The sequence below is a fragment of the Artemia franciscana genome, chromosome 16 (assembly GCF_032884065.1).
Source record: "Artemia franciscana chromosome 16, ASM3288406v1, whole genome shotgun sequence".
Classification (NCBI taxonomy): domain Eukaryota; kingdom Metazoa; phylum Arthropoda; class Branchiopoda; order Anostraca; family Artemiidae; genus Artemia; species Artemia franciscana.
The window spans coordinates 12662574-12687700 of NC_088878.1; the positions used below are offsets into that span (position 1 = coordinate 12662574).

At 34.5% G+C, this 25127-nt stretch overlaps 1 protein-coding gene across 2 annotated transcripts; it reads right to left on the minus strand.

Moving 5' to 3' along the window:
• Positions 1-534: 534 nt before the first annotated feature.
• LOC136037089 (very long chain fatty acid elongase 7-like) lies at positions 535-24876 on the minus strand. Of its 2 annotated transcripts, none has more exons than XM_065719539.1 (3): positions 24718-24876; positions 8879-9069; positions 535-1573 (listed from the first exon to the last, which is right to left on the minus strand). In XM_065719539.1, the coding sequence occupies exons 1-3, from the start codon at positions 24770-24772 to the stop codon at positions 854-856; spliced, it is 966 nt and encodes a 321-aa protein (XP_065575611.1). In that variant the 5' UTR covers positions 24773-24876; the 3' UTR covers positions 535-853. The 2 variants fall into 2 exon arrangements, with proteins under 2 accessions (XP_065575611.1, XP_065575610.1); XM_065719538.1 differs by lacking the exon at positions 535-1573 and adding an exon at positions 2953-3992.
• Positions 24877-25127: the final 251 nt, after the last annotated feature.

The following is a 25127-nucleotide window of genomic DNA, read 5'->3' on the forward strand; positions in this document are numbered from 1 at the left end:
CTACTGTCGTTTTCAATTTAGCAACGTTTTCTGTTTTTCAATTTCCATTTTTCTTTTAGAAAAGGTGTGAGGGGACACGGAAGATTTTCACATTCTCAAATCTATGGAGGTCTTCTCCATCTCTACAATTTGGGAGATTTTTAGTCTTAGTCATGGTTTTCCCCTAAGATTTATAGAAGACAGGGGAGCACCAAAGGCTTTGAGATGAACAAGCCAAAAGCTCTAGTCAAAAGACTTCATGACATAACTAAGCAATATACATCAAAATGGATCTAGCCCTATCCCCCTCCCAAAAGCTCAGGATTTTACCATAACATTATGTACTTTTCTTTTGATTTGCTTTTCCTTTGTGGTGTTAAACTTTTTTTTAAATCCAAGACAGTCCGTCAGAACATTTTTAGTCGCCTCCCTCCCAAGAACTGCACCCAGGATTTATTGAAACATCTAATGAAACATCAGACACGCCATTGGCTTTTGAACACGGCGTTTTTTTTTCTCGTTATTTTGCCGTTGCCTAAAACCATGGATTAAAAATTTTACATTGAATTTCTATTAAATCTCAACATTTCCAATTACAAAAGAAAAAAAACAATAACCACTGCTTATACTCTGTACAAAAAAAAAATACAAAAATAGAAATCGCTTTCTTTAAATATACGGTACTTCGATCCAGTTGATATCTCTTATTCGTGTTATTTAGATTAAAAGTTTTGACTTCGCAAAAAACATAAGAAGTTTGAACACTGAACAAGTCCGAACCTCAGTAGCTTGGCACCAAAGTCTACAAGGCTTTGTCAAGACTTGCAAAAACTGTTTTCACAATGAGAAAGAAAATGTTTTTAAGGATGTTTTGTTATTCCATTTTATGTAATCCAACAGTATGATCAGATAAGAAACACACTGGGAGATTGAATCCAAGTTTGTCAAAAAGTCCTTTTTTAGTCGTTCCTGAACTTGAAAGCTCAGTTTTTTCAGCTCTAACATTTGCAGTGATCACGTTAGCATTCACTTCTTGTTTCTCAACAATCTTCTTTTTGTGCTGCGGTTTTGTGTAACTTTTGATATAGAAATTGGAGAAAAGAATAATGAACATCATCGCATATGAGCAAATGATTACAGGAAACAATTTGGGAACATCGCAGTCGCTAAAAAATGTTTGGGCACTGTGGATAAATACAGCAATGAACTGGAGTAGCTGAAGGCCAGTGAGGTGTTTTTTCCACCACAAATATTTCTGCACCTGAGGTCCCAAAGACGAGAGGAGGTAATATGTGTACATAACAACATGGACAAAGGTGTTGAATACGCCAAAAAAGGTCAGATGCCCACCAGGGTAGAACTTGACACCCCACCAAACTGCTAATGGCATACCGGCATGGTGGATAACATGAAGGACACTGACTTGGTTGAATTTCTTTCGCATAATGAAAAAAACTGTATCCAAAAATTCGGTAAACTTCGACACTAGGTACCACCAGCAAATTGAGGCCATTCCAATGCCAGTGTAAGAGTTTGTGGTATCAAGCGGCTCACATCGGAAACTGTATTTATCCCACCATCCATATTGGAATCCCTATAATGTAAAATAAAATTATTTAAAGGAAACAAATTTTTCAACAGTCATAATAACACGTTTTGACACAGAACATAAAAACGGCTGCATTTGTGAGAAAATACGACTGTTTAAAAACCTAAACTCCTGCTCTTATTATTTTCGATATTTCTGAGTCACATAATTGTAAGTTGATAGTCGAGTCGATTCCCATACATGAGTAAGTCTTTAAGAGATGATGAATTTCGGGATTTCAGAAAGCCTCTGACCCCCAAATTAACTATTCGAGCAATACTCACTTGTTTTTCAGTCATTAAATAGTATTATTCTAAAAGGTAATATAAAACTCAACACATCTGCCAACACGGGACAATAGGGAGAATGTATTCCCACGTTGAGAAGAGGTCACAGGACCTTTCTCCTCCTGCAAACATGTACAACTAAGAATTATCTCTTACCTCCAGGGGTGTCAGACCCGTATATACTTTCAGACACAGGCGTACCAAATTCATTTTAAATATATCAGTGGTGAATACAGATATTTGATTTACTTACCCTGACCATAATCTTTCATAGTAAGTTTCTCAGGTCAAGATTAATTTAAGTTTAATGCTTTTCAGACAACCATAGCTAATTATACAGTTCAGTAGGTTGTAGTGGCACTAAGAAACATTTTGTTGTGCCCAGAATCAAAGGGCCTTTCTCTAACTACCCCTGGAAATAAGTTATTATCCTCTTAAGCTCCTCAAGTGGATCTTAGTGAAATGATCAAAGTTGCAGAGGTATATATCCTGTTATGTAGTCATACATCACAGAAAACTGATTGCTCTTTTCATTGCAGAAATAAAATAGATGGTAACGCAATAGTTTATATTCCAAATTTTTACAGCTCGTCCTTCTCTACCGTCGTTTTCAATCTGGCAACACATAACTTCAATTTTTCTTTGAGGGCTGTATAGGGAGAACCCGAAGATTTTAATTTTAACCATTTCTCTGGAGGTTTTCTAATATTTAGTACTTTTTATTATTCTTTTTTTGCCGTAGCTTTATTTTTTTACCTTAGCTATATAGGACATAGCTGAGAACCAGCTCTAGCGAAAAGACTTTTTGGTATAATTCTGAGATGTGCACTAAAACGGAGCCAGCCTCGACTCAACTCGAAAGATCCAGATTGTGCCAGCTTTTTGAATTTTACCTTTAATTCACCAGTTTTTGGCTTTTCTTTAATTTTTTTAAATTTAAGACCAACCTTCAAGACAGGCTGAGGACGTCCCCTCAACCGGGTCGTTCGTACGGTTTACTGAAACATGACACACGCCAATTGTTTCCTTATACGGTGAATTGTTTCCCATTTGATTTACATTTGCCTAAAAGCACGTATGTAAAAATGTCAGATTGAGTTTCTATTAAATCTCCTATATTTTCAATCACAAAAGGAAACACAATAAGCACTGCTTAAACTCTGTACAAAATATACAAAAATAGAAATCGCTTTCTTTAAATACACGGTACTGCGAAACGAATGACATATCGTATTCGAATTATTTAGATGAAAAAAGTCTTGACTGTACGAAAACATAAGAATTTAAGAACACAGAATACATCTGAAACTTAGTGGCTTGGAATAGTATCACTAAAGTCTACAACGCTTCATCACGACTTGCAAAAATCTATTTTCACAATGAGGCTGGAAAAAAAAAATTGTAAGGAAGGTCATTTGTTATTCCATTTTATGTAATCCAACAGTATGATCGGATAAGAAACACACGGGAAGATTGAATCCAAGATTGTCAAGAATTCCTTTCTTAGTTGTTCCTGAACTTGAAAGCTCAATTTTTTCCGCTCTGTTATTTTCGGTAATGGTGTTAGCATTCACTTCTTGTTTCTCAACAATCTTCTTTTTGTGCTGCGGTTTCGTATAACTGTTGATATAGAAATTGGAGAAAAGGATAATGAACATCATGGCATATAAACAAATGATTACAGGAAATACTGTGGGAACATCGCAATCGCTAAATAACGTTTGGGCACTGTGGATGAATACCGCTACGAACTGGAGGAGCTGAAGACCAGTGAGGTGTTTCTTCCACCACAAATATTTCTGCACCTCTGGTCCTAAAGACGAAAGGAGGTAATATGTGTACATTACAATATGAACAAAGGTGTTGCACATGCCAAAAAAGGTCATATGTCCACCAGGAAGGAATTTGACACCCCACCAAACTGCTAATGGCATACCGGCATGGTGGATAACATGAAGGACACTGACTTGGTTGAATTTCTTTCGCATAATGAAAAAAACTGTATCCAAAAATTCTGTAAACTTAGAAAATAGGTACCACCAGGCAATTGAGGCCATCCCAATGGCGGTGTATGAGTTTGAGGTATCAAGAGGCTCACATCGGAGACTGTATTTATTCCACCATCCATATTGGAATCCCTATAAAGTAAAATAAAATTAATTTATGACATTTCTTCCAAAATCCTTTTTCATACGGGTACATTTTCAATGCCTAATACCATAAAATAGACATCTCAATATAATAAATTGTAATAAAAGTACACAAAAAAGGCAGTTTTATTTTTCAGCTATCAAAAGAAACAATACTCACAGACAAGTTCCTTAAACTAATTGCTAAAATGTATTCAATTCATTTCTCACTTCGTCACCCACAAGGGTGTTAAAAACTTGGTTTTCCCCTAAAAATAATGTCCAGAGGTTGCGCGTGTGGCAAACACAAATGTCTCTTTTTTATTAAAGAAGTAAGCTCTATCCGGAACCGAAGGCGATAGAAAAGCGGTATGTAACCCAAGTAACTCGTCATAGCTAATACCTAATTCAAGACAGTTTTCTTTGCATAAGCTCATTTTGCTATTATCTACAATATAAAATTGCGACCCTTTTATAATAATCTGAAATGATGAAACCTGGGATCCGCAGAGGAATATGTATTGGTGCTGTGTTTCACTATCTCAAAGGTATACTATATATGATACAGTATATATTTTAAAGTTGTTATATTAAGCTATTTAGGTACTTCCGGCCAAATTCAAGTACTCTAGGTGTAAACAAAGTAAATTGTTTAGTTGGTAGCTTAAATTTGGAAAGCTTAAATTTTATTTTTACTCCTGTGGAAGATTAGGAATATATCAGATGGGTCCTTCCGTTACGAGATTTTGATTGACCAATATATATATATATATATATATATATATATATATATATATATATATATATATATATATATATATATATATATATTTATATATATATATATATATATATATATATATATATATATATATATATATATATACATATATACATATATATATATATCTGGTTCCATACAACCAATCTCTAAGAATATGGAATCCCAGAATCGGACTTAAAATCTCCAAAGTGTTTTTTCAAAATCAAGAAGGGGGCAACTTTCTTTTGTTTTTAATTCTGTCACTGAATATACAAAAAGCCATTTTTCAATTAAGTAAAAAAAATTCTAGAACTAGGGGGAGGCAAATGCTCCCCTCTCCTATTAAAAGCCACTGGGCCGATCTGGTTTTGTGCTACATTTCTTTGCGTACATCCTTTCTATAGGATGTACGCTTCCTTGTATATTCTCAAGGATATCAGACAGCCAATATTATTTGTATTTTTGTTTATATATTGTTTGCAAATTTAAAAGCCAAGTTATACAGGTGCACCAAATCTAAAGGATTGTTGAATTCCTATAAAATTGATTCACAGATTGATGGACGAATGCAAGCTAAACTGGACAAGTAGTCAATAGAGATCGAGCGAAAAGCCAGCATGTCATTTTGTTAAGAGAGAAAAAGATGGGCTTATTAATATAAATAAACAAAACAAGCAAATGGCCCGAAGCAAAGCTTGTTTGGGCTTACAACCCCAATACACATACAAATAAAAACAATACGAAAAAGGAGAGGAAAATAAAAAAAGAAACGAAAAGAAAAGGAAAAGAAAACAAGAAAAAGAAAAAGAAAAAAAAATTCAATTACCCTGCATTTTGATCGATACGGGATTACACTTGAAAAAAGAAAAAAGACAAAAGAAAAAGAAACTAAAAGCACAAATATTAAGGCAAAATAGATTTAATTCCAGCCGAGATCCACGAAAATTATCGATGGTTCTTAAAGTCGTAGGTAAACAATTCCAATTCCATTCACGGGGTCCTAGATGTCGAATAGAAAACTGAGATCTATGGTTATAGCAAGCGGACGACGAATTATATTAGACTGTCTCGTAAAATGTGTATGAATATCACTTCCTAGTTCAAACATACTCTTAAAAATATTGGTAAACAATTTTGAAAATATTTATATATAAACAGGCATCGATAAAAAGTAATAAGTCCTGCTAAAGGCAAGATATTGCAATCTATATACCTCTTTTGTACCGAGTCTTTAAAACAAACACCGCATAAAACTCGAAGCGCTTTATTCTGCAAAACTTGAATACGATGGAAGTGAGAAGGAATGTACTACCCCAAACAGTACAACAATATAGCAGATAAGGATAAATTAAGGAATAATACAGTGTTCTTAAAATATCTCTTAGGAAAATGTCCTTCAACTTTCTTAAAATGTCAACATTCCTAGCGAGTTTAAGACTAACATAATCTATATGTTCTCTAAAACTAAGATATTCATCAATTAAAACTTCTAGATATTTTGTACAATTTATTCTTAAAATACTCATATCAGCAAAATTAAATCTGTCTATCTAAGGGTAATAATTTGAGCTCCTACCATACAGTAAAAAGCAAGATTTACTATAATTCGAATTTAACTTATTAAGCTTCATTCACTTTTGTACAAACTCTAGACAAGAACTAATACGACTCAAAAGCTGAGTTCCTGTTTGTGTAGCCACAGTTAAATGAGTGTCATCCGCAAATCTGGGGACTATTACTTTTTCCCCGTCACATCCAAAGTCAAGATCATACGAAATCATATTAAAGGCTTTGCATAAATCATTTATAAAAACTAGATATAATAGGGGACTAAGAACAGACCCTTGAGGTACTCCAAATTTAACACTACTGACTCAAGAGACATTATCCCCTAGTTGTACTTATTGAGTTCTTTCTTTTAAAACCAATGACAGTAATTCAAGAAATGGTCCTCTAAAACCGCAATTTTCTAATTTGGCAATGAGTATAAAAAGGTCAACGCAGTGAAAAGCTTCATCAATATCAAGAAAAATAGAAGTGACTTTCATACCATTATCCAACGCATCACTCACAGAAGTTGTCAAAAATAAAACAACATGCTCAGTAGATAAACCCCTCCGAAAACAAAATTGATTTGGGTTAAAAATGACTTTCTCTCCAAAAATTAAATCATTCTCTTGACTATTAATTTCTCAAACAGTCTGGATACTACTGGTAATAAAGAAATGGGCTTATAGTTTCCTAGTACATTTTATCCCCACCTTTATAAACAGGAATAACTTTTGCAATTTTAAAACAACTTGGAAACACTCCAGTCCTAAGACATTCATTAAATAAATACACTAAATGACCGATAAATAACAGGGTAAACATATTTTAAAGTTTTAACTTAAAGCCTGTAGCTTCAATTTTCATATTTTTCAATGTTCCAGAAAGCTCAGAAGCATTGATTGGCTTCAAATATGCTGAAACATCATTTGCATTCAATGAATATTTTTTTAAACTACCTTCATGCTCAGATGTGACTATACTTTGAACGAAATCCTTCCCCACGTTAGTAAAATGACGGCACATTCTATCAGCCATTGTATTATCATCATGTATACCGTCAGGAAATATACCATCATAATTAGGACTTGCGATGGATTTTATAATTTCTCATGTTTTCTAGGGCTACCTTCACAAGATTTTAATTGATTACAATAGTAATCAGCTTTGGCTTTACGAAGTAGTGTATTTAACTGGTTAATATAATTCTTATATTCTGTTTTATCACTTACACTATTACTAGCCGCCCACATTTTGAACAAATACCTTCTTCTAATAAAAGCCTTTAAAAGAGCTCGAGTAATCCATGGTTTCTTTGGAGTTTCTCTACGACGAGTTACACTTTTACGAGTAATACAATAAACCAATAAACTATTTATAATTGAATACCAATTTTGATACTTCTGATACAGTATTAATATCTAGTTCGTTCAAAACGAAAGGGTGAGTCTGACGTTTTAAAGTAACCTTTTCGTAAATTAAGAATTTCGGGATAGAGAGGAGACCCCTGGGGCCTCCCCCTGCGTTTGTCATTGGCGTACACCCTTTACTCTCTATTTAGTTTGGCTGCTTTGTTCAGTTATATTTTAATAATTTATTGCCTACAGCCATCCCCACGACTACAAAATGTTTTGCGATTTTTTTTTTACGTACCTGGCTTGATTAGTTCAGCTGTTTATTAAGTACAAACACAGGAAGATGCATAATTGATGACTGCGAAAACTCATTTTACGGATGAGTATCCAATGAATCTCCGTTTATTCCCTTCGCACGCAACAAAAATTATTCGATGCAACTTTTCCGCTCCCAATCACGTATAATACAAATAAGACCATGTAAGATCAAATAAAAACGTTTCTAAATGCTGCTAAAGCCTTTATTAAAAAATAAAAAGACAATAAATTGGTTTCAGTATTTCAAAATACTCTTTGTCATAGGTTTTACACAAGTGGAGAGGAGCTAGAAAATACGTTTGGTATTTATACTGTTGTACTATTTATTCATACTGTTGTATGGAACCAAACTGCAGAAAAGCAATTCTAAATACAGTGTTGCTAGCTCAAATTGGTGGTGAAAGTGTGAAAGAGATTTCACAAGTTTATAAAAAGTTGTGAGAACTGGACCAACACTCACCAAACAGATTAGGCCTATCGATTGGAGTCCTTTCTTAGGACAGGGTAACAATTTAGGCTATGAATCTGATACAAAAACCACCTGGCAGAATTTAAGAAAGAAACACGGGTATAATTTAAATAAAACAGCTTTATTTGAACTATACCCATTTTTTCTCTCTTAAATTCTGTAAACGGAAAAGCGTTATGGTCTAAGAAATGATTTAAAGAACACATAAAGAACTTCTAATGATCGTGGCCAAGAGCTTCCTACATATAAGTGTAAACAAAAATATTTAATAACTCTTTCAGACAGTAGTTTTTCCGCATGGTAATTTGGGCGAAAAAAGAAATATTTTGTATCACGCAACCACCGTTTAAGAAAAAAGTGTTCCTAGAAAAAGGGTCACCGTTATATATAGGTGTCATTAGATGGGGATAAAATGAAATAGAATGAAAAGACTGATAGATACCTTGAGAAACATCCATGCACTGAAGAGCACTTGAAACAGGTTATACATAAATAGCACTTCTTTAAGCTCATATGGTTTTCTATTCCTCATCAGTTTTGGGCCAACAATGGTTATTCCAACAATGTAGACGGCAACAATTCCTACAGTTGACCCCCATCCACTCATAAATGGCCAGTCTTTCACTCTTGGATCTAAAAAGAAATTAGCAATAAGTAGAAACTTAATGAATAAAAACTATTTACATGTATGAACAAAAAGAAAATCATTTAAGCCATGACTCTTTTAGACAGGAGTTTTGACGATATAGCACAGAGTATAAATATGTTCTAAAGTATAGATGGCAGTATAGGCCTTAATTGCAATCTTTGGAAAAACAAAAATGATTTGAAATTAGGCAACCTTCAAGGAGAAGCTTAAAATGTCTAAATTATTTGAAAAGTAGTATGATACAAAACACAAATAATATATTAAGAGAATGTTTTTTATATAGAACAAGATTTCCGCAGATATAATTTACTTAGTTTTTGATAACTGTCAACGGAATAAGTTATGTGGATGGTGTATTTTAACTTTACGGCCACTTTCTCAAAAGCGTCAGCTAGTTTTAGAATCTGTGAAATAGATTACAACCTTTCCCCATGACCAATCCTCTCATCTCACCTCTTGGGTAAGATTCAAGTTAAAAATAATTAAAAAAAAAACGTTTTTCTATGCTGTTTGATGACCAGGCACGGGTCGAAAATAGCGACCTCAAATACTTGGTGCTGAATCGGTATCATGCATCGATACACGTTGGGCCTATTTTAAGAAAAAAGTTAGTGGAACTCTCCAGAGCGAATTAAAAAACACGAAAATTTTAAATTATAGGCCACAGTTGTTCGGCTCTCCCGAAGAGCTTGATTATATGCATTGTTTTATTTTTGTCATAAATCATTACGGTGAATGTTGAGAAAAATTAAATTGTTCCTGATTCTATTCTTTTTTTTTTCTTTTGTTAACCGGTATATTCCTGGTTGCCTTTACGCGTCATATAAACCCTAGTAAACATATCCCAGTCATTTTGTCGAATGCTTTTAAAACCCGATTTTTAATCCTGCGAATTTATGCAATTAGGAAGCGATGCGGAATCTCCATTGATTCCGGTTTAGTTTGTCTGTATTTGAGCTTTAAATTAACATATATCAAGGTGAAGGACAAGTATTATTGCAACATATCCTCATACTCCCATACCGATGTGGGGCAAATAGGCCTTCTAACCTTGTCCTCTAAAACTAGAAAAATAGGGATTTTCTGCTGTTATTTATACTCATGGCATTATTATGAAAACGAAACATACCAATTAAGTATTGATAATGTTGAAGATGTAAGCTTTATTTCCGGGTATTGGTCATCAAGGATACATAGAGGGGTTGTTGGTCTAGTTGGCCACGTGATAGGTTATAAATGCTTAACTATTGAAGGTTTAAATTTTGAAAGGTTGCCATAGAAGGAAGAAGGAATTTTTTTTTAACCAAACGTGACTGTAACCTAAACATGTGATATTTAGTTCCCGGTATATTTTTATCAAATGAGTTTAAACAGAAGATCCACAACTTGAAACAGTCCATAAAAAATATATATAAAAAAAGGGCGGATCCAAGATTTTTAAGCGGGGGGGGGGCAAAATATTTTACTCCAATAAACTTGCAAACAAAGAAATTCCAGCAATTAAAAGGGAACTTCAATGATTATACACCGTAAGTAGGTTGTGGAAATGGTCGTAAATTTAATCTAAAATCTGCTGAGGGTTGAAGTTCTAATAAATTTGTTGAAATTAAAGCGATGTAAAAATATTGATACAAAAAACAACAGTATGGCGGGGTGGTTATAGAAACCACCCCGCCAAAAAAATGAAAAGCTGTTCACCCTCAACGAAAATTATGATATTTAATATGGCAACATGATATTATCCCTAAGTCCACCACTACGCTAGGGGAGACGCCCGCGCCCCCCGCCTGGCTCCGCCACTGCAAGAAACAAAACTGAAAGTGGATATTACGAGATTTGACTCCGTTTCTAGCCAAAAAATGTTCAAAGCATGTGATAATATCGACTAAATTGACTATTCCTCTTACTATTTAGAGTAAAACCTTTGATACGCTTAATTATTTTCTAAAAGGTGCATGGATGTACAAACAGGTAAAAAATTCCCAAGTGAACACCCGCAGGATTGGTGGAAGGAGAGCAGTTATTTTTGCCCCTCACCCAGACAAAAAGTATACAAAATAACAGACAATCTTCTGTATGAGCGGAAAAGTGCTTTTGTAGCAATAAAATTCTTCCCCTTATCAGGTAAATTAGTTAAAGTCCACCAGGCACCATTTATTTCTGTCCTAAGATCTAAACGTAAAGACGCATATATTTGAATGGCACCTAAATATTGATTTTAAATGAAACCTTTAAACCCGGCCTTGCTATGAGCTTAACTATAAAAGTGGAATAATGCAGCCTTATGGGGATTTTTTTCCATACATTCCGGTTTGGTGCTATTTATCTTGTCATTAATACATCGTTCTTCTCTTTCATCCTTATAAAACGGACGAAACCTCTTTTAAACAGTGGCGTCAATTCACAAAATTATAGGGGGAGGGGGCAAAATGTATATTTCAATATAAATGGGGAGGGGTTAACTTGATTTTTCAGGAGTTCAAACAACGAGATATCAATGAAATAAAAGTAACATATTTGAATATTATATTTTATTTCCAGCGGGAGAGGGGTGAAAAAAAAACCGTAAAAAGGCTAGTGGCATGAAATATATAGGTAAGTAAGTGAAAAATAGTAATAGCCTTGGACAGGCACCGTATGCAGGAATTGTCTTCGGGGATGCCAATAATAAAAGTAAATTGATTTTATTTGATAATGTAAAGGAAAAATTCCCAGAAAATTAAGAATCTTTGAATTCTACAGGAAGGGTTGAGTTCAGTAGCCTATTGCAAGACTTTGGCCACGCATACATACTTGACCTTGTGATTTTGGGCTCAAAAGCATTCCTAATGTATGTTGAAGCCTGTTCCACGTGACAACTGATCGTCAAGGATACCTCACTGGAATGTGTTCCTGTCAACCAAAGCTTCCTAGTGGAGGAGATGAATATGACAGGTATTCCGACTAATTGCCTTCATTGTCTCAACTCTGCGAGGGATCACTTTAAATGTCTCCAAAGAGGGGGGGGGGGGGTATCTTGTTTTTTATGTTTTAATTCAATGAGAATTTTCTTTTCCATCCCATTTTTGACTTCTTCTCAAGTATCAAAATATGAAGCCGGGACAAAAGGAAATTGAGCTTAAACTAACTTTGGTGTGAAATTGAAGGTCAGAGAAAATTCATGAACAATAATTAAGTAATTTGCCAAAAATTTCTCATGTCGTGCAAATATATAGTCATAGGCAGTATTTGGTTAATAGTGAAAATTAGCTTAAAATGTCTTCAAACATCCGCTTTTTCGCAGGATTGAATCGCGGGATTTAAAAGATGTTGTCACAATACACCTATCGGTACTTACGTGTTATACCGACCACACCCAAGAAGGGAATTTAGGTTAATCCTCATGAAATATACCAAAATATGATGAAAATATAATTTAGTAACAAAATTATGGAAACTACAACAAAGAATTATTGAAAGATTGCCGCCCAGAACGCATTATATTAAATAATTAACCGAACCAATTTCGTATATTAAATATTTAATTAAAATATACCTGCCTAGTAGTTTATATCAGTGGGACTAAGCTAATTATCTCTGAATGCAGACGGAAAAAAAAGTTTTACTCAGATCAAGAACAAATGTGTGGTCGCTATAACATGTAAGTATTCGTCTGTTTTTTCTTCTTTTGCACCCTATTTACAGGTAATTTGCGATGCCGGGCACAACATGAGAATCCAAATTACAGAAAGTCTTTTTCCCAGTCGAATCACTAGTTTTCCAGTAGCTGTTGAGCATCCACATAAAGGATGGCTTTGATGGAACAGGTGACTTAGAAGAAATCCCCCAAGGTTAACATTTCCAGATCGGTGTGGAGCACCAAACCAGGCTACTTTTCAAGATCCCGTTTTAGGTGTTTCCTCAATCAGATAATTAGATGAATTTTTTTTCAAATGAAAGTAAAGAGCGACGATAAAGCTCAAAATGGACAACTCTACCTATCTATCAGGTTGGCTTTCCCCTCCTCAGTCCTTCCACTCTTTGAGCTGAATTTCTGTAATGCTTTACTGAAAGCATCTATGAGTGCCTGTAATGTTTGCCTTTTAAAAATATTTGAACCGAAAATTTTATAGTTTTAAAAACAAATGTGCATCACTGAACTCTTCAATTCTTGAGGCATTTGAAAAACTTCTTATCCCATTCCAATTGTCCTCTGTTTGATTATCTCTTCTTAAAGCATTGGGACAAAATTTTAAACTTTAACATTAAGAGCAGGGGGTCAAGGAGAGGAAAGCCGTGCCAGGTCTGTCCTTTTAATATTTTATGTCGCTCTTTATTCCCTTTTGAAAAAAACCCATTCTTCTCTGCAAAAGTTAGAAATTCCATATTTTATAGATAATGGTCTTAGGATTCTCATACAAGCTGAATCGAAAATTGGAAAAAAAAACGAAGTTTACATTTTGTACATTTGGGGTTGATAATCTAGAGTTCTGGTTATTATTAGCACCAGTCACGCCTTATATACAGTTCGCTAACACAAACTGTTTAATCAGACTGATCTGTGTGCCTCTATACTAGTCATTTCATCTCCGAAAATTTTGTTTTCTTGGATGAAATTCCTTTAGGAACCCGAAAAAACTTAAATTTCTTGCAGACGGCAAGTACAAAAATTCTAGGGACATGGTTGTCGCATAAGTCAAGCACGAGCTTGAGATGAAACATATTCTGTCAGTTAGAAGTATCGAAAGACATCCCCCGTGTTCAATATAGCTTATTACAATTGATTTCCATCCTTAACAGCCAATGAAAACTATTTTCTTTGAAAGCAATTGTCAGAGACGAAAATTACTTGCTACCGATTGCAATAGGCTACAATATATTGAATGCAAGTCTTATATCATGATGCTCTGCCTGCCATCTAAAAAGAAAACATGCTTGGATATTGCTTAAAAAGCGCTATTTGGGAATCCGGCTACTGTAAGGTTTGTGACTACTAAATAACTTTTCTTCTCCTAAGAAGTTGGGATTTTCAATATACATGGTGACAACTATAATAAATTCTTCATCATACCTGCTAAAAGCAGGAAGGGTACGCGAGACCCTCACTGAAGATTTGTTTAAAGAACCACCGCGCCTGGGAAAACAAAACGATACGGCTCAAAATATATTGTTTTATATTTCAACCCCCGCGATAAAAGTTTCTCGAACCCACCCCCAGTAGTTGAAACAAGTCAGAATGCAGTTGGAAGTCTGGCATTTACGAATCAGAATTTCATTTCTAAATTAGGAAACTAGGATCTGAAATTACAGTTTCTTGATGGTTATTTCTTGACCGTCTTAATTCGGCACTTCAATTGTAATTTGTCAAATTTCGCTAGCTTATTCAAATGAGGGTAACATTCTAAAGCTAGATTTGTCAATTTTTCCGATTTTGATTTTTTTCATGCATTATGAAGGTCCATTGGTTATCAACAATAATTCCGATAGATAACCCCCGTTTAAGCTGTCCTACACGAGTGGTTAGCCCACTGAAATTGTAATAGATGTCCATCAGGACTAGGATTCGAGTTTGGTATCACCAATTATTTGGTATGGGAGTCAGAGGGCTGTTGTATGACTTTAGCCAGAGTCGACCCAGGTCAAATGGGTACTTGAAGGAATACGGGGAAGGTAAACAGGAAGGTAGTGTGAAAGCACACGATGGCTGACCCCTATCTCCCCCCTCCCCATCTACAGAATTCTATGAACTATTCGATTTTAGGATTATCAATAACAAAAAAAATGTATTATCAGACAGACAATGAAAATCAAAATTTTATATTTCCAACAGTTGTTTTTTTTTGTTTTTTTTACGGCCATATCACCAATTTTACCATTCAATCGTCACCATCTGACTTAAATTGATCAACGCTATGGTAAATAAAGATACTAGTAAATAAGACTAGTTCTTTAACTTTGTAGATGGGTGGATAGCCAAGAAATAAAGATTATTAATCCTTCATGATATCATAAACGAGCCCGTAGAAAGTGAAAGCAAATCAAATACAAATCAAGCAGAAAATCCGCCAGCATGCTGCGGCAAAGAACCTTGAAAGTTTGGGTTGGAAATTTGAAGATTTATTAGAGGATCAGGTTTATACCAACAGAGAAAGTACAAAATTACCAAAACTCAATCAATGCAGAAAAAATAATTGGCACATTAAATACTAGTGGATAGGGGCATCGGGTACTTAAGTGTTATACGTGAAACACTCGAGAAGTGAAGTTTGGTTAGTGCTAATGAAATAAAACATAATTATGATGAAATAAAACAATTTATAAACAAACTTGGGCTATATATTTGCACGTTAAGGGGGAGGGGTAGAGCTTAGCATATATTATATGCATAGCCTAAACAAACCTATTCTAACCTAACCTCGTGACCGGCGTTTACCTCCCCGGGAAATACCCTCCCGCCATGGAAAATAGCCCCCGCAGAAAATACCCTCCCTCCAATATTTCCCAAATACTCCCACATTACATATTTCACAGATATTCTGTCACTTGTCTGTCTTGTCTCGCGCTTAGCTGAAAAAAAGCTAACGGAGAAACCGGTTTGTTATCGAGTTTTACACAGCGTAGCCTAAACATTAGTGAGTGGCGCAGAATACACAAGTACCAAAATTCCTTCCCCTACATAAATAAAAAAAAATTAAATTCTCTAATTTGGAAAGCCTTATTTTCCATGGGGGGGGGTATATTTTCTGAGAGGAATTTACCTGGGGTGTATTTCCGCGGGGGGTATTTGCCACAGGGAGAGGGTATTTTCGGGGTTATCTTCCACAGGGGAGGGATATTTTCCACGGTAGCGTATTTTCCGGGAGGGGTTATTTTTCTCGGTGTTATTTTGCGGGTGGGGGTATTTTACGAGGTGGGGGGAGGTATTTCCCGGGGAGAAGCCTGTTTCGCAGCCCTATAAAATATAGATGCAATATATTTTCCAACCGAGCCAAAGCTAATTGTCTTGCATAAAAAAGTTGCTTAACTAGTTTCTTGTCTCATTTTCGCGTCATTCTCGATCCAAGTTCTCGAGTGTTTCTCGTATAATACAAAAGTACTGAGAATCGCAACAAAATTTCAAGGGGGAAATCCCACAGAGATTCTAAAAAGAGAGAAGATCCAAAAATTTGAAAGATAATTATTAGATTTAATCCTAATATATTATAATAATTGTGAACGTAGGCTATCTCATGTCTTTTATGGGCAGCGAAAGTATAACAGTGTAAAACAATTTCGTAATTCTAGTACTAAGTAGCAAAAGAGGACTTACGATTTTTTTATTATTTATCATTGCAAAATAATCTAATTTTAGTGTAAGTAGTAATAGCATTTTTGTGAATTTCCGAGTAACAGTAGATTTGCCATATCAGATTAAAACATTAAAATAGTGTGATTTTTAATTTTGCCAGATATAACCTAAAATGTGTACTATTAACCAAATAATTTGTTGCTTCAAAATTAACAATTTTATCAAGTGTTTAAATTACAAAGTATTTGGTATAAATATACCAAGTCTACCAAATTTTATTTTATTTTGTTATCCTAGGATAGATTCAATGTTGCAAAGTAAATTTAATATATTTACTAATTTTATTTTGTATAATCCGAAGTTTCTCATAAATTTCGTTTACCAAAACTCTAGGAGGGTTAGATCAAAAAGAAAAAGCGAGTGTACTTTCCAATAATTACGCGGTAAAAACAGTGCTTTGATTTCATTGGTTTACACCAGCGACATATTTTCGTTAACCAATCCCTTTAATTCCTTGTCACATACAAAACCGAAGCCCAATAATCCAGTCATTTTACAACCTGACTGGCTCTTCAATATATAATTTCAAGCCAGTAAGTAGAAGAAAAATTTGAACTTAAAGTGATTGACTTTTCTATGTCAAATTTTAAGGCATTAAGAAGAATACAAAGTTTATCAGCCATAAGGTTTTATTACAATTACTTCTTCTTTTTCTCTGTGATAATATGCTGATAGTAAATTTACCAAAACTTAGGGTCATTGGTTACACATTTTTTTTTGGTAAAATTACAAACAAAATATTAGTTACTATTTCCTAAAGATTTTATTTAGAACTATTTCTCCCACTTCTTAGCTCAAATAAAGTAACATTTTAAAATGAAGAATCTCAAAAAGATTAATAAAGATTTCGGGCTAATATGTTTGTATTGAACAGATAATTATTTCATTTATCAAATGTTAATTGAAATTTTACTTATGGTTAATTTACAACTTATCAACTGAAAAATGTCCTAATCCAAATACGGTTTAAAATTCTACTCAAGACCAATTTTTAGGAGGATTTTATTTTTTTTTTATTTTGCCTAAGCTAATATAAATAATTGTCTTTTATACAATTTCCTAACCCTCACAAAACAGGGAATGGGCAAAGAAGGGGGCGTAAAAGACTTACACGGGCCATGATTTTATCGAGGGGGCAGGCGCTTTCAGAAATCGCGTACACCAGATTGCGTACGCCAGATGGCGTGATGAAAGCTTTCGAAAGGGTAATGGAAACTACGCCAAGCCTGGTAGAACTGTTAGGTATACTCGCCATTCTGAGATGTACACTAGGTGGCTGAAGCTGCGCGTCCCCTCGGAATTATCTCTGGATCCATTCCTTAAAGTTTCATTTACCCAAAGTGTTTACATTCCAAGACAGCAGATAGCCCCTCATCGAGAATTTTACAGGTTGTCAATTCACCGAAGAACAGTGCCCTTGTGAGGGGGAAGAAGTGGAAGTAGCTGCTTTCCAAGGAGCTGGGTCCATTCCTGAAATTTTCATCCATCTAACTCAGCTACTTGCCAAGATAGAGAAAAGTTCTTTTTCCCGGACAAATCCAGTTTCTTAACCCAAAAATCATTTCGAAATTAAAAAAAAACATTATCGACCCTTTTCGAAAAGTCTTTTTATCCATTACGACCCCAAAAAATCCTTAAATAAAATATCACATTCCACGCATCTGCGGAAAATCCTCTGCGGACTCCAACCTTCAAAAGAAACTTCAACCTTCAAGCATTGACAATGAATGGAAAAAGAAAGGTAATTTCCTTGCGTAATGTACATTAGTAGCTGTCAATGCTTCCGCATTTTTTTTTACCGTCATCATTTTTGACACATTAAAAAGACAAAGAACTACTTTTTTCTTAGATACCCCCTGGTTATTACTTGATTAGTGAGTAGCTTCGTAACTAATGCTGCTGATAACAAATAAAGTTATATTTTAATGATCGATATAATAATATTGGATATTCGACAACGGTATTCGAGAGAAATGATTTTCGCGCCCCGATCAAAACATTCTTTGTTAGGTTTTTAAATAAATTTTCAATAATTCATTCATTACTAGTGATCGCCTGATAGTCAAACAGTCCGTGGTAACAAACTGTAAAAAGCAACCCAACTCAATAGTAACCGAAACTCTAAAAACGGAATTTTAACACTAATAGATATATCAAAAGAATCACGATTTTATGCAGGTCTCAAATATATAAGGTTCAATAAGCTTAATATTACCCACCAAAGGTTACGAGTCTATAAAAATTTGCCTGATTTTTGGAAAAGGGGGCAAACATCCCCTAAAAGTCATACAATCGTATTAAAGATCACAACATCATATTCAGCGTATCAGATAACCTCTACTGCAGAAGTTTCAAGTGCCTGTTTGAAAAAATGTGAAATTTTAAATTTTCTGCCAGAAGAAAGATCAGGGATGCGTGTTATTTTAGAGGGCAACTAGGCCCCCTCCCACGGCCCTTTTTTCTCAAAATCATCAGATAAAAATTTTGAGATAGCCATTTTGTTCAGCAGAGTTGAAAGGCCGAACAACTATACCTTTGGAGATATCATGACCCCTCCCACAGTCCATGGGGATAAGTCTTTAAGTTACAGAATGTTCCTATTGTTGACGTATAGTATTTGTTATTGATAAGTATGCATACATTTTTCGGGAGGGGGATTTTCTGCTGGGGGGATTTTCCTCGGGGATAATTTTTCATGGGGTGGGAAGTTTCCAGGGGACAAATTTTCCATGGGAAATTTTAAATTTGAGGGAATCTGTCAGAACTACTATACGGAATTCTTCTTATCTCTTGCTTTCTCTTTTCCGTCTCAATTTTACATGTGGAGATATTAAGGGTAATTATCCAGGATATCCCTTGTCTGAGAGGACGCAGGTTCGAATCCCAGTGTACCCAATTCTTCAGTTTGGGACGGGGGTCAGTGGCGTGACTCTGTAAGCTTAGCCAGAGTCGACCTAGCTCTAAATGGGTACCTGGAGAAATCTGGGGAAGGTAAACAGGAAGGGTGTGCGAAAGCACAGGATGGCTGGCCCCCAGCCCCCCATTTCACTTCCTAGCTGAAGGGCCAAGAAACGGAGATCAGCACCGCCGGTACGGACTGTAAAGTCTAATGCCGTATCCTTTACTTTTTTTCACCAAGATTGAATTGTCTAGAGAATAAATCCTTGGAGAGGGGGGATTTTTCCGTGGAGAAGTAGCCAGATTTCCTGGCATTATTTAAAAAACGATCAGAAACTAAATTAAAAAACAAGTTTTTCAGCTGAAAGTAAGGAGCAACATTAAAACTTAAAACGAACAGAAATTATTACATATATATGGGAGTTGCTCCTCCACAACAACTCGCTCTTTACGCTAAAATCAATTCTTTCCCAATCTTTCAAGGACTCATGAAAATTATGTTCGTTTAATTAGAACAATAAGAAGCTCTTTTTTAAAGAACCAAAAACCTTTGACGTAAAGAGCAATGTGTTGTGGTTTAGCAATCCCATCATTTACGTAATAATTTCTGTTCGTTTTAAGTTTTAATGTTACTACTTACTTTAATTTGAAAAAAAACTTGTTTGTTTTTTTAATTACTAACATAACGAACATATTTACGATATAATTGTTTCATATAATTTCCTGCTGCAAAAAAAAAATATTTGGTACTTATTAATTATTCAGAGCATACTCAAAAATTTTGATCAGCAATATCTGACAAAAATCGGTTTAGCTATCTGTATCTAGAGACACTTTGCTTAGGCTCAATGGAAAAGCTACATTGTAGGTATATGTTAATTAATTTTTTAATATATAGAATAGGTATTTTAGTTAGGTTGGGTTATGTTAGGTATTTAATATAATCCGTTCTGTTCGGCCTGCTTTCCATAATTTTCTGCTGTTGTTCCCATAATTTTGTTAAAAAAGTATTGCATTTTCATAATATTTTGGTATATCCAATTAACATTAACCTAACTTCACTTCTTGGGTATGTTCTGAATAATTAAAAAGTATTAAATATTTTCTCAAATATTCGGAATAAAAATTATGAACGACTTATTCACCTAGTGGTACTGTATTTCCCCTGCAATTCAGACACCTTATATACTTGAATTGATATAAATATTGAACTATTAATCTTGTCTCACTAAATTTCTTGTAGGTTAATTCGTTCTTTTTGCATTTGTTTGCTAATATACATAAAATTGGCTTTTCTAAGCTTATATTGGAATATTTTTTTTTACGGTTAATTGCTACAGGTAGCGAAAAGCCATTCATCGAAGACATTAAATTTTCCAAGTTCGTGAAAGGACAGTGCCTTTTGCAATGGGAGTGGGTGAAGGTAGATACTTGGAAAGACCTTCCTAGGTCATTATTTAGGATCTGGATTTATTCCTGAAAATCTTCATGCCACAAAATTCACTACTTTCCAAGATAAAAAAGTCTCTAATGTAAAATTTTACTTCCTATAAACTTACGGTTTTTTTTTCAACTTCGACCCTCCCATCAGGGAACAAGTTCCTGCGTATAGTCCTTTATTCTACATAACTCTTCAATATTTACTCTTACTAGGTTGTAGCTACCTTTAAAAAAAAAAAAATTGAAAAGTGACTAAATATTCTCTTGTAAACTAAAAACTAATTAAAAACTAAAACAAATATTTAAAATTACCCTTTTTTTCAAGCATTTCTACATGGTAACCGATGGTAACTAGTCGTGCTTATTGTTCCCGGAAGATAAACAACTTTATTGATTTAAAACAACAAAAAAAGCAAAATCATGATAGCCACATAAAAGTAGTGGGAGAATGTAGAAAAAATCGTGTGAATTACGGGGGTGTCAACGTGCAAGATAAAACAGATTAAATTCATCTGTTTCTCGGGGAAGGTGTCAAGTGTTACTGCTTTTAAATTCGACATTGAATATTGGTACCATCAGGCTGATAGCCCCCTCCCAGTATCAAAAGAGGAAAATACTTCCATTCAAATCCTAACAAGAACAGATCTACAAACAGTAATTGACCCCTCCCCCATGAAAACTTCTTCCCAACGGTCAAGTATTTTTTTTCAAAACTAATACAAGGTAGAATTTAGCAAAAAACTATCTAATTATTTTATACTTTTGAAAGTTTTACTTTTAGGATGAATAAAATTAGGGGTAATTGTGCAGTTTTTCCGCTCTTCTAAAAATGTCTTACGTAATTGCAATCAAAATTTCTTCGCCTCGAGTCTTCAGAGTAACTTCCAGCTTTAACTGTACCCCAGCCCCCCCTTCCCCAAGGCCTGGAAAGTGATACTCATGAATGTACCCAAAGCCTTAATGATCAAAAGGTATTTTGAAGTACCTATCTCTACCCTTCCACACCAAAGGGCACTGAACTTTGATGACCATTCTTAGTGTTATAAAAGCGAATCTTGAGAAGATGATGTATTACTCAAATGAGGCAGGAGAAAAATGTTCTTAGCCTCACACCTATGGTCAGTTCTCACTTATAATGTTTTAAAGATTTCTAAATCTATTTGTTAAATTAAGGAAAAAACCCTTGATATTGCTTAAATTCCTACTGAAATAATTTGAACTATGTTTAAAAAACTAGAGCCAATGAGAAAGAGGTTGAAATCTCAATATTAAGGTAATTTTTTTGTCAACATTCAGACCTGACATCTATGGAATCTTCTAAGGCCCAGAAAAGTATCAGTTTAGGGTTTCCACCCTCCAGAAGGATTCTATAAAATTCTGAAATGCACTTTAAAAAATTCAAAATGCTTATTTATATCATTTCTTAAGGCGTACCAATAAACTCTTTTTGAGAAACCCCGCCACAATGGTCAAATATATGCACCGAATTATATATGCCCAATTAATTTTCCATGCGTCAACTTTTTCCTTCAAATTGGTTTGACATAAAACAAGCAGGACAACTGCAACAAGCGATATGGAAAATTCATTGCACATAATGTAATTCAGAGTATATGTTTGACCTTTCGGTGCGGATGGGGGGAAGGTTAATGTTTATTTGTATGCCTTCAGGAATGATATTAATAAGTGCTTTAGAATTTCTTAAAACAGTTAACAGAATTTTGTAGTGTTTCCTTCCAGAAACCCAAATAGCAATATGAAAGCGGTGGAGACAACGGGTCAATGCCATAATCCAGGATATATGGCCCTGGATTCACTCCTTAAAGTTTTATTTATCTATCTCAACTACTGTTAAAGGTAGCAAGAAGCCCCTCAACTAGAATTTCGTCTGATAAAGCCCTTGTATATTCACGAAAGTTCACTGATTTCGTTTTTTTTTTTAAGCCAGTATGAACTAACTTTTGCTATATAACAAAACAAAACAAACCAAAAAAATCAGCAAACTTTTGCATACAATCAAGGGTAAATGTATGAAAGTCCGTATTATTGACTTACTAATAAAGTGAATATACCAAATCGATGCCTTTTCTTATGCTCTTTACCAATATAATAATCACTTCTATTACAAATTCAAATTTAAGAACTTTTTGAGCTCTTAAAAATGACGAATTTTCAATTAAAGTATGAGTTATCGGTCGTTTTCCGACAAAATAATACCACATTTTCTCAGTACCAAAATTATTTATAATAAGGCTAGTTTAGGTTAGGTCCAAAAGTGCTTAAATTTGAATTTTCAATAGAAACGAAGGTAAAATTGGTGCAAACAGTATTACTGGCTTTCATATAAAGTGAATATACCACTCGATGCCTTTTTTAATGCTGTTTACTTTTTGACCTATTGACCTCTTAAAAATGACCTATATATGGGGTCATTACAAATCTGTAATAGTTTAGAAACAAAATTGGGCTACATATTTGCACTTCAGGGGGGGGGGGGTAAACCATAGCGTATATTAAATGCGTAAACTAACCATTGTTGTTTTTTATTTGTTTTGTTTTTTATGTGTTTGTGCTGATGAACTGGTGATTTCTCTTCTCATTAAAATTCGATGTGCACCGTTTGGGTACTAAACCTGGGTAAAATAACATCTCGAAATCGCTTGCAGGTGTTTGTTTTGTTTTTTATGTGTTTGTGCTGATGCACTGGTGATTTCTCTTCTCATTAAAATTCGATGTGCAGAAACACATAAAAAACAAAACGAAAAAAACAGCAATGGTTAGTTTACGTATTTAATATATGCTATGCTTTACCCCCACCCCCCTGATGTGCAAATATACAGCCCAAATTTGTTTCTAAACTATTACAGATTTTTTATACCCCATATTTAGGTCATTTTTAAGAGGTCAAAAAGTGCTTAAATCTGAATTTGCGGTAGAAGCGATTATTATATTTGTAAACAGCGTTAAAAAAGGCATCGAGTGGTATATTCACTTTATATGAAAGCCAGTAATACTGTTTGCACCAATTTTACCGAAACGACTATTATATTCGTAAAGATCATAAAAAAAGGCATCGAGTGGTATATTCATTTTATTGGTGAGTCAATAATATGAACTGTCATACATTTACCTAATCTAGAACTACATTGAGGCAATTCGGTGAAGGGGCTTTGGTTTTAGACTAGTTAAACTGGAAACGACTCTGAAAATACTATAAAATTTTTTTTTCTGAATATGAAGAAGCAAAAATTGTTCTCATGACAGGGGTGTGCACTTGTATCAAACTTGGCCGACCTTGGAGACCTTCCTGTTTTTACAATTTAGGAAACAGGGGAGGATTGCGTACAAAGATGAGTTTATATGAATTAAAATAAGCGCAAGGTGATCGGTAAATTTATCCATTAGCGGAATATTGAGGTAAAAGGAAATTGCCATATCTTTGAAATCAGTGTTTCATCCTGAATCCAAACATGTTCATTTGTGTCGTAAATGACCTTTAAACCCTCCTCCATTAATGGTTTCACACCAATATATCATCTGAAAAATATATATCATATGAATTGTGTATGCAATGAATTTTCCACTGTTTTGACAAACTCACAAGTCAATTGGAAGAAAAGTTACTTACGGAAAATTCATCCATAGGCCTAAATTGGATACAATTCAGGGCATACATTTGACCATTAGGGGTGGGGGTCAAACTCATTTGCGACAAAAAAGAATGTGCGACAACAGCAAAATGGCAATTTTGCTGTTTTTCGACGAAAATATTAAAAAGGGTATTTTTTCAATGGAAATACCAAACAAAAGGTATTGCTAAAAATAAAAAGGGTAGGAGGAAACGTCCAGAGAGCAGCAACTGAAATATCCATATTCTATTTACCACATGTCCTTTCAGTAGTTTGGCACCTTATAATGTCAATATGCCACAATTATTGTATCATTATTATAGGGATGGAAGACTAACCTGCATATTTGTATATATCATTGTATCCTTGAATCATGTTACTTATTAAACCCATTTCTAGAGTACTTCACAGTTCCGCTTCAGAGTTCGTACTACTGAATACCTTTGGATTGCTTACAAATTTTTACAATGTCCTTCTCATCGGGTATGGGCTAAGAATCATACCTTAAGCTAAAAGAGTGGTACAAGTTTTGAAGAAAATGATCTGTTGATTACCCTAGGGATGACACTTTTTCGGCTTTCCTTTTTTTATAAAAGAAAAAAGAAGATATTTCTTGGAAGATGAAAGTGAATTGTTTCTTTTTTGTCCTTTTTGTGAATAAATTAAGTTTTTCAAAGCAACGTTCTACCTTCTACCTACATTTACTGTTAGGGAAGCAAAAAATGTTTTGAGACCCGAATAATCAGAT

Coding starts and splice junctions, on each gene's coding strand:
- LOC136037089 (XM_065719539.1), bottom strand. CDS start 24,772: ATGGGTTTAATAAGTAACATGATTCAAGGATACAATGATATATACAAA. Junction 9,070..24,717: donor TGATATATACAAATATGCAG/GTTAGTCTTCCA, acceptor ATTTCTTTTTAG/ATCCAAGAGTGAAAGACTGG. Junction 1,574..8,878: donor GTGCATGGATGTTTCTCAAG/GTATCTATCAGT, acceptor TTTACATTATAG/GGATTCCAATATGGATGGTG.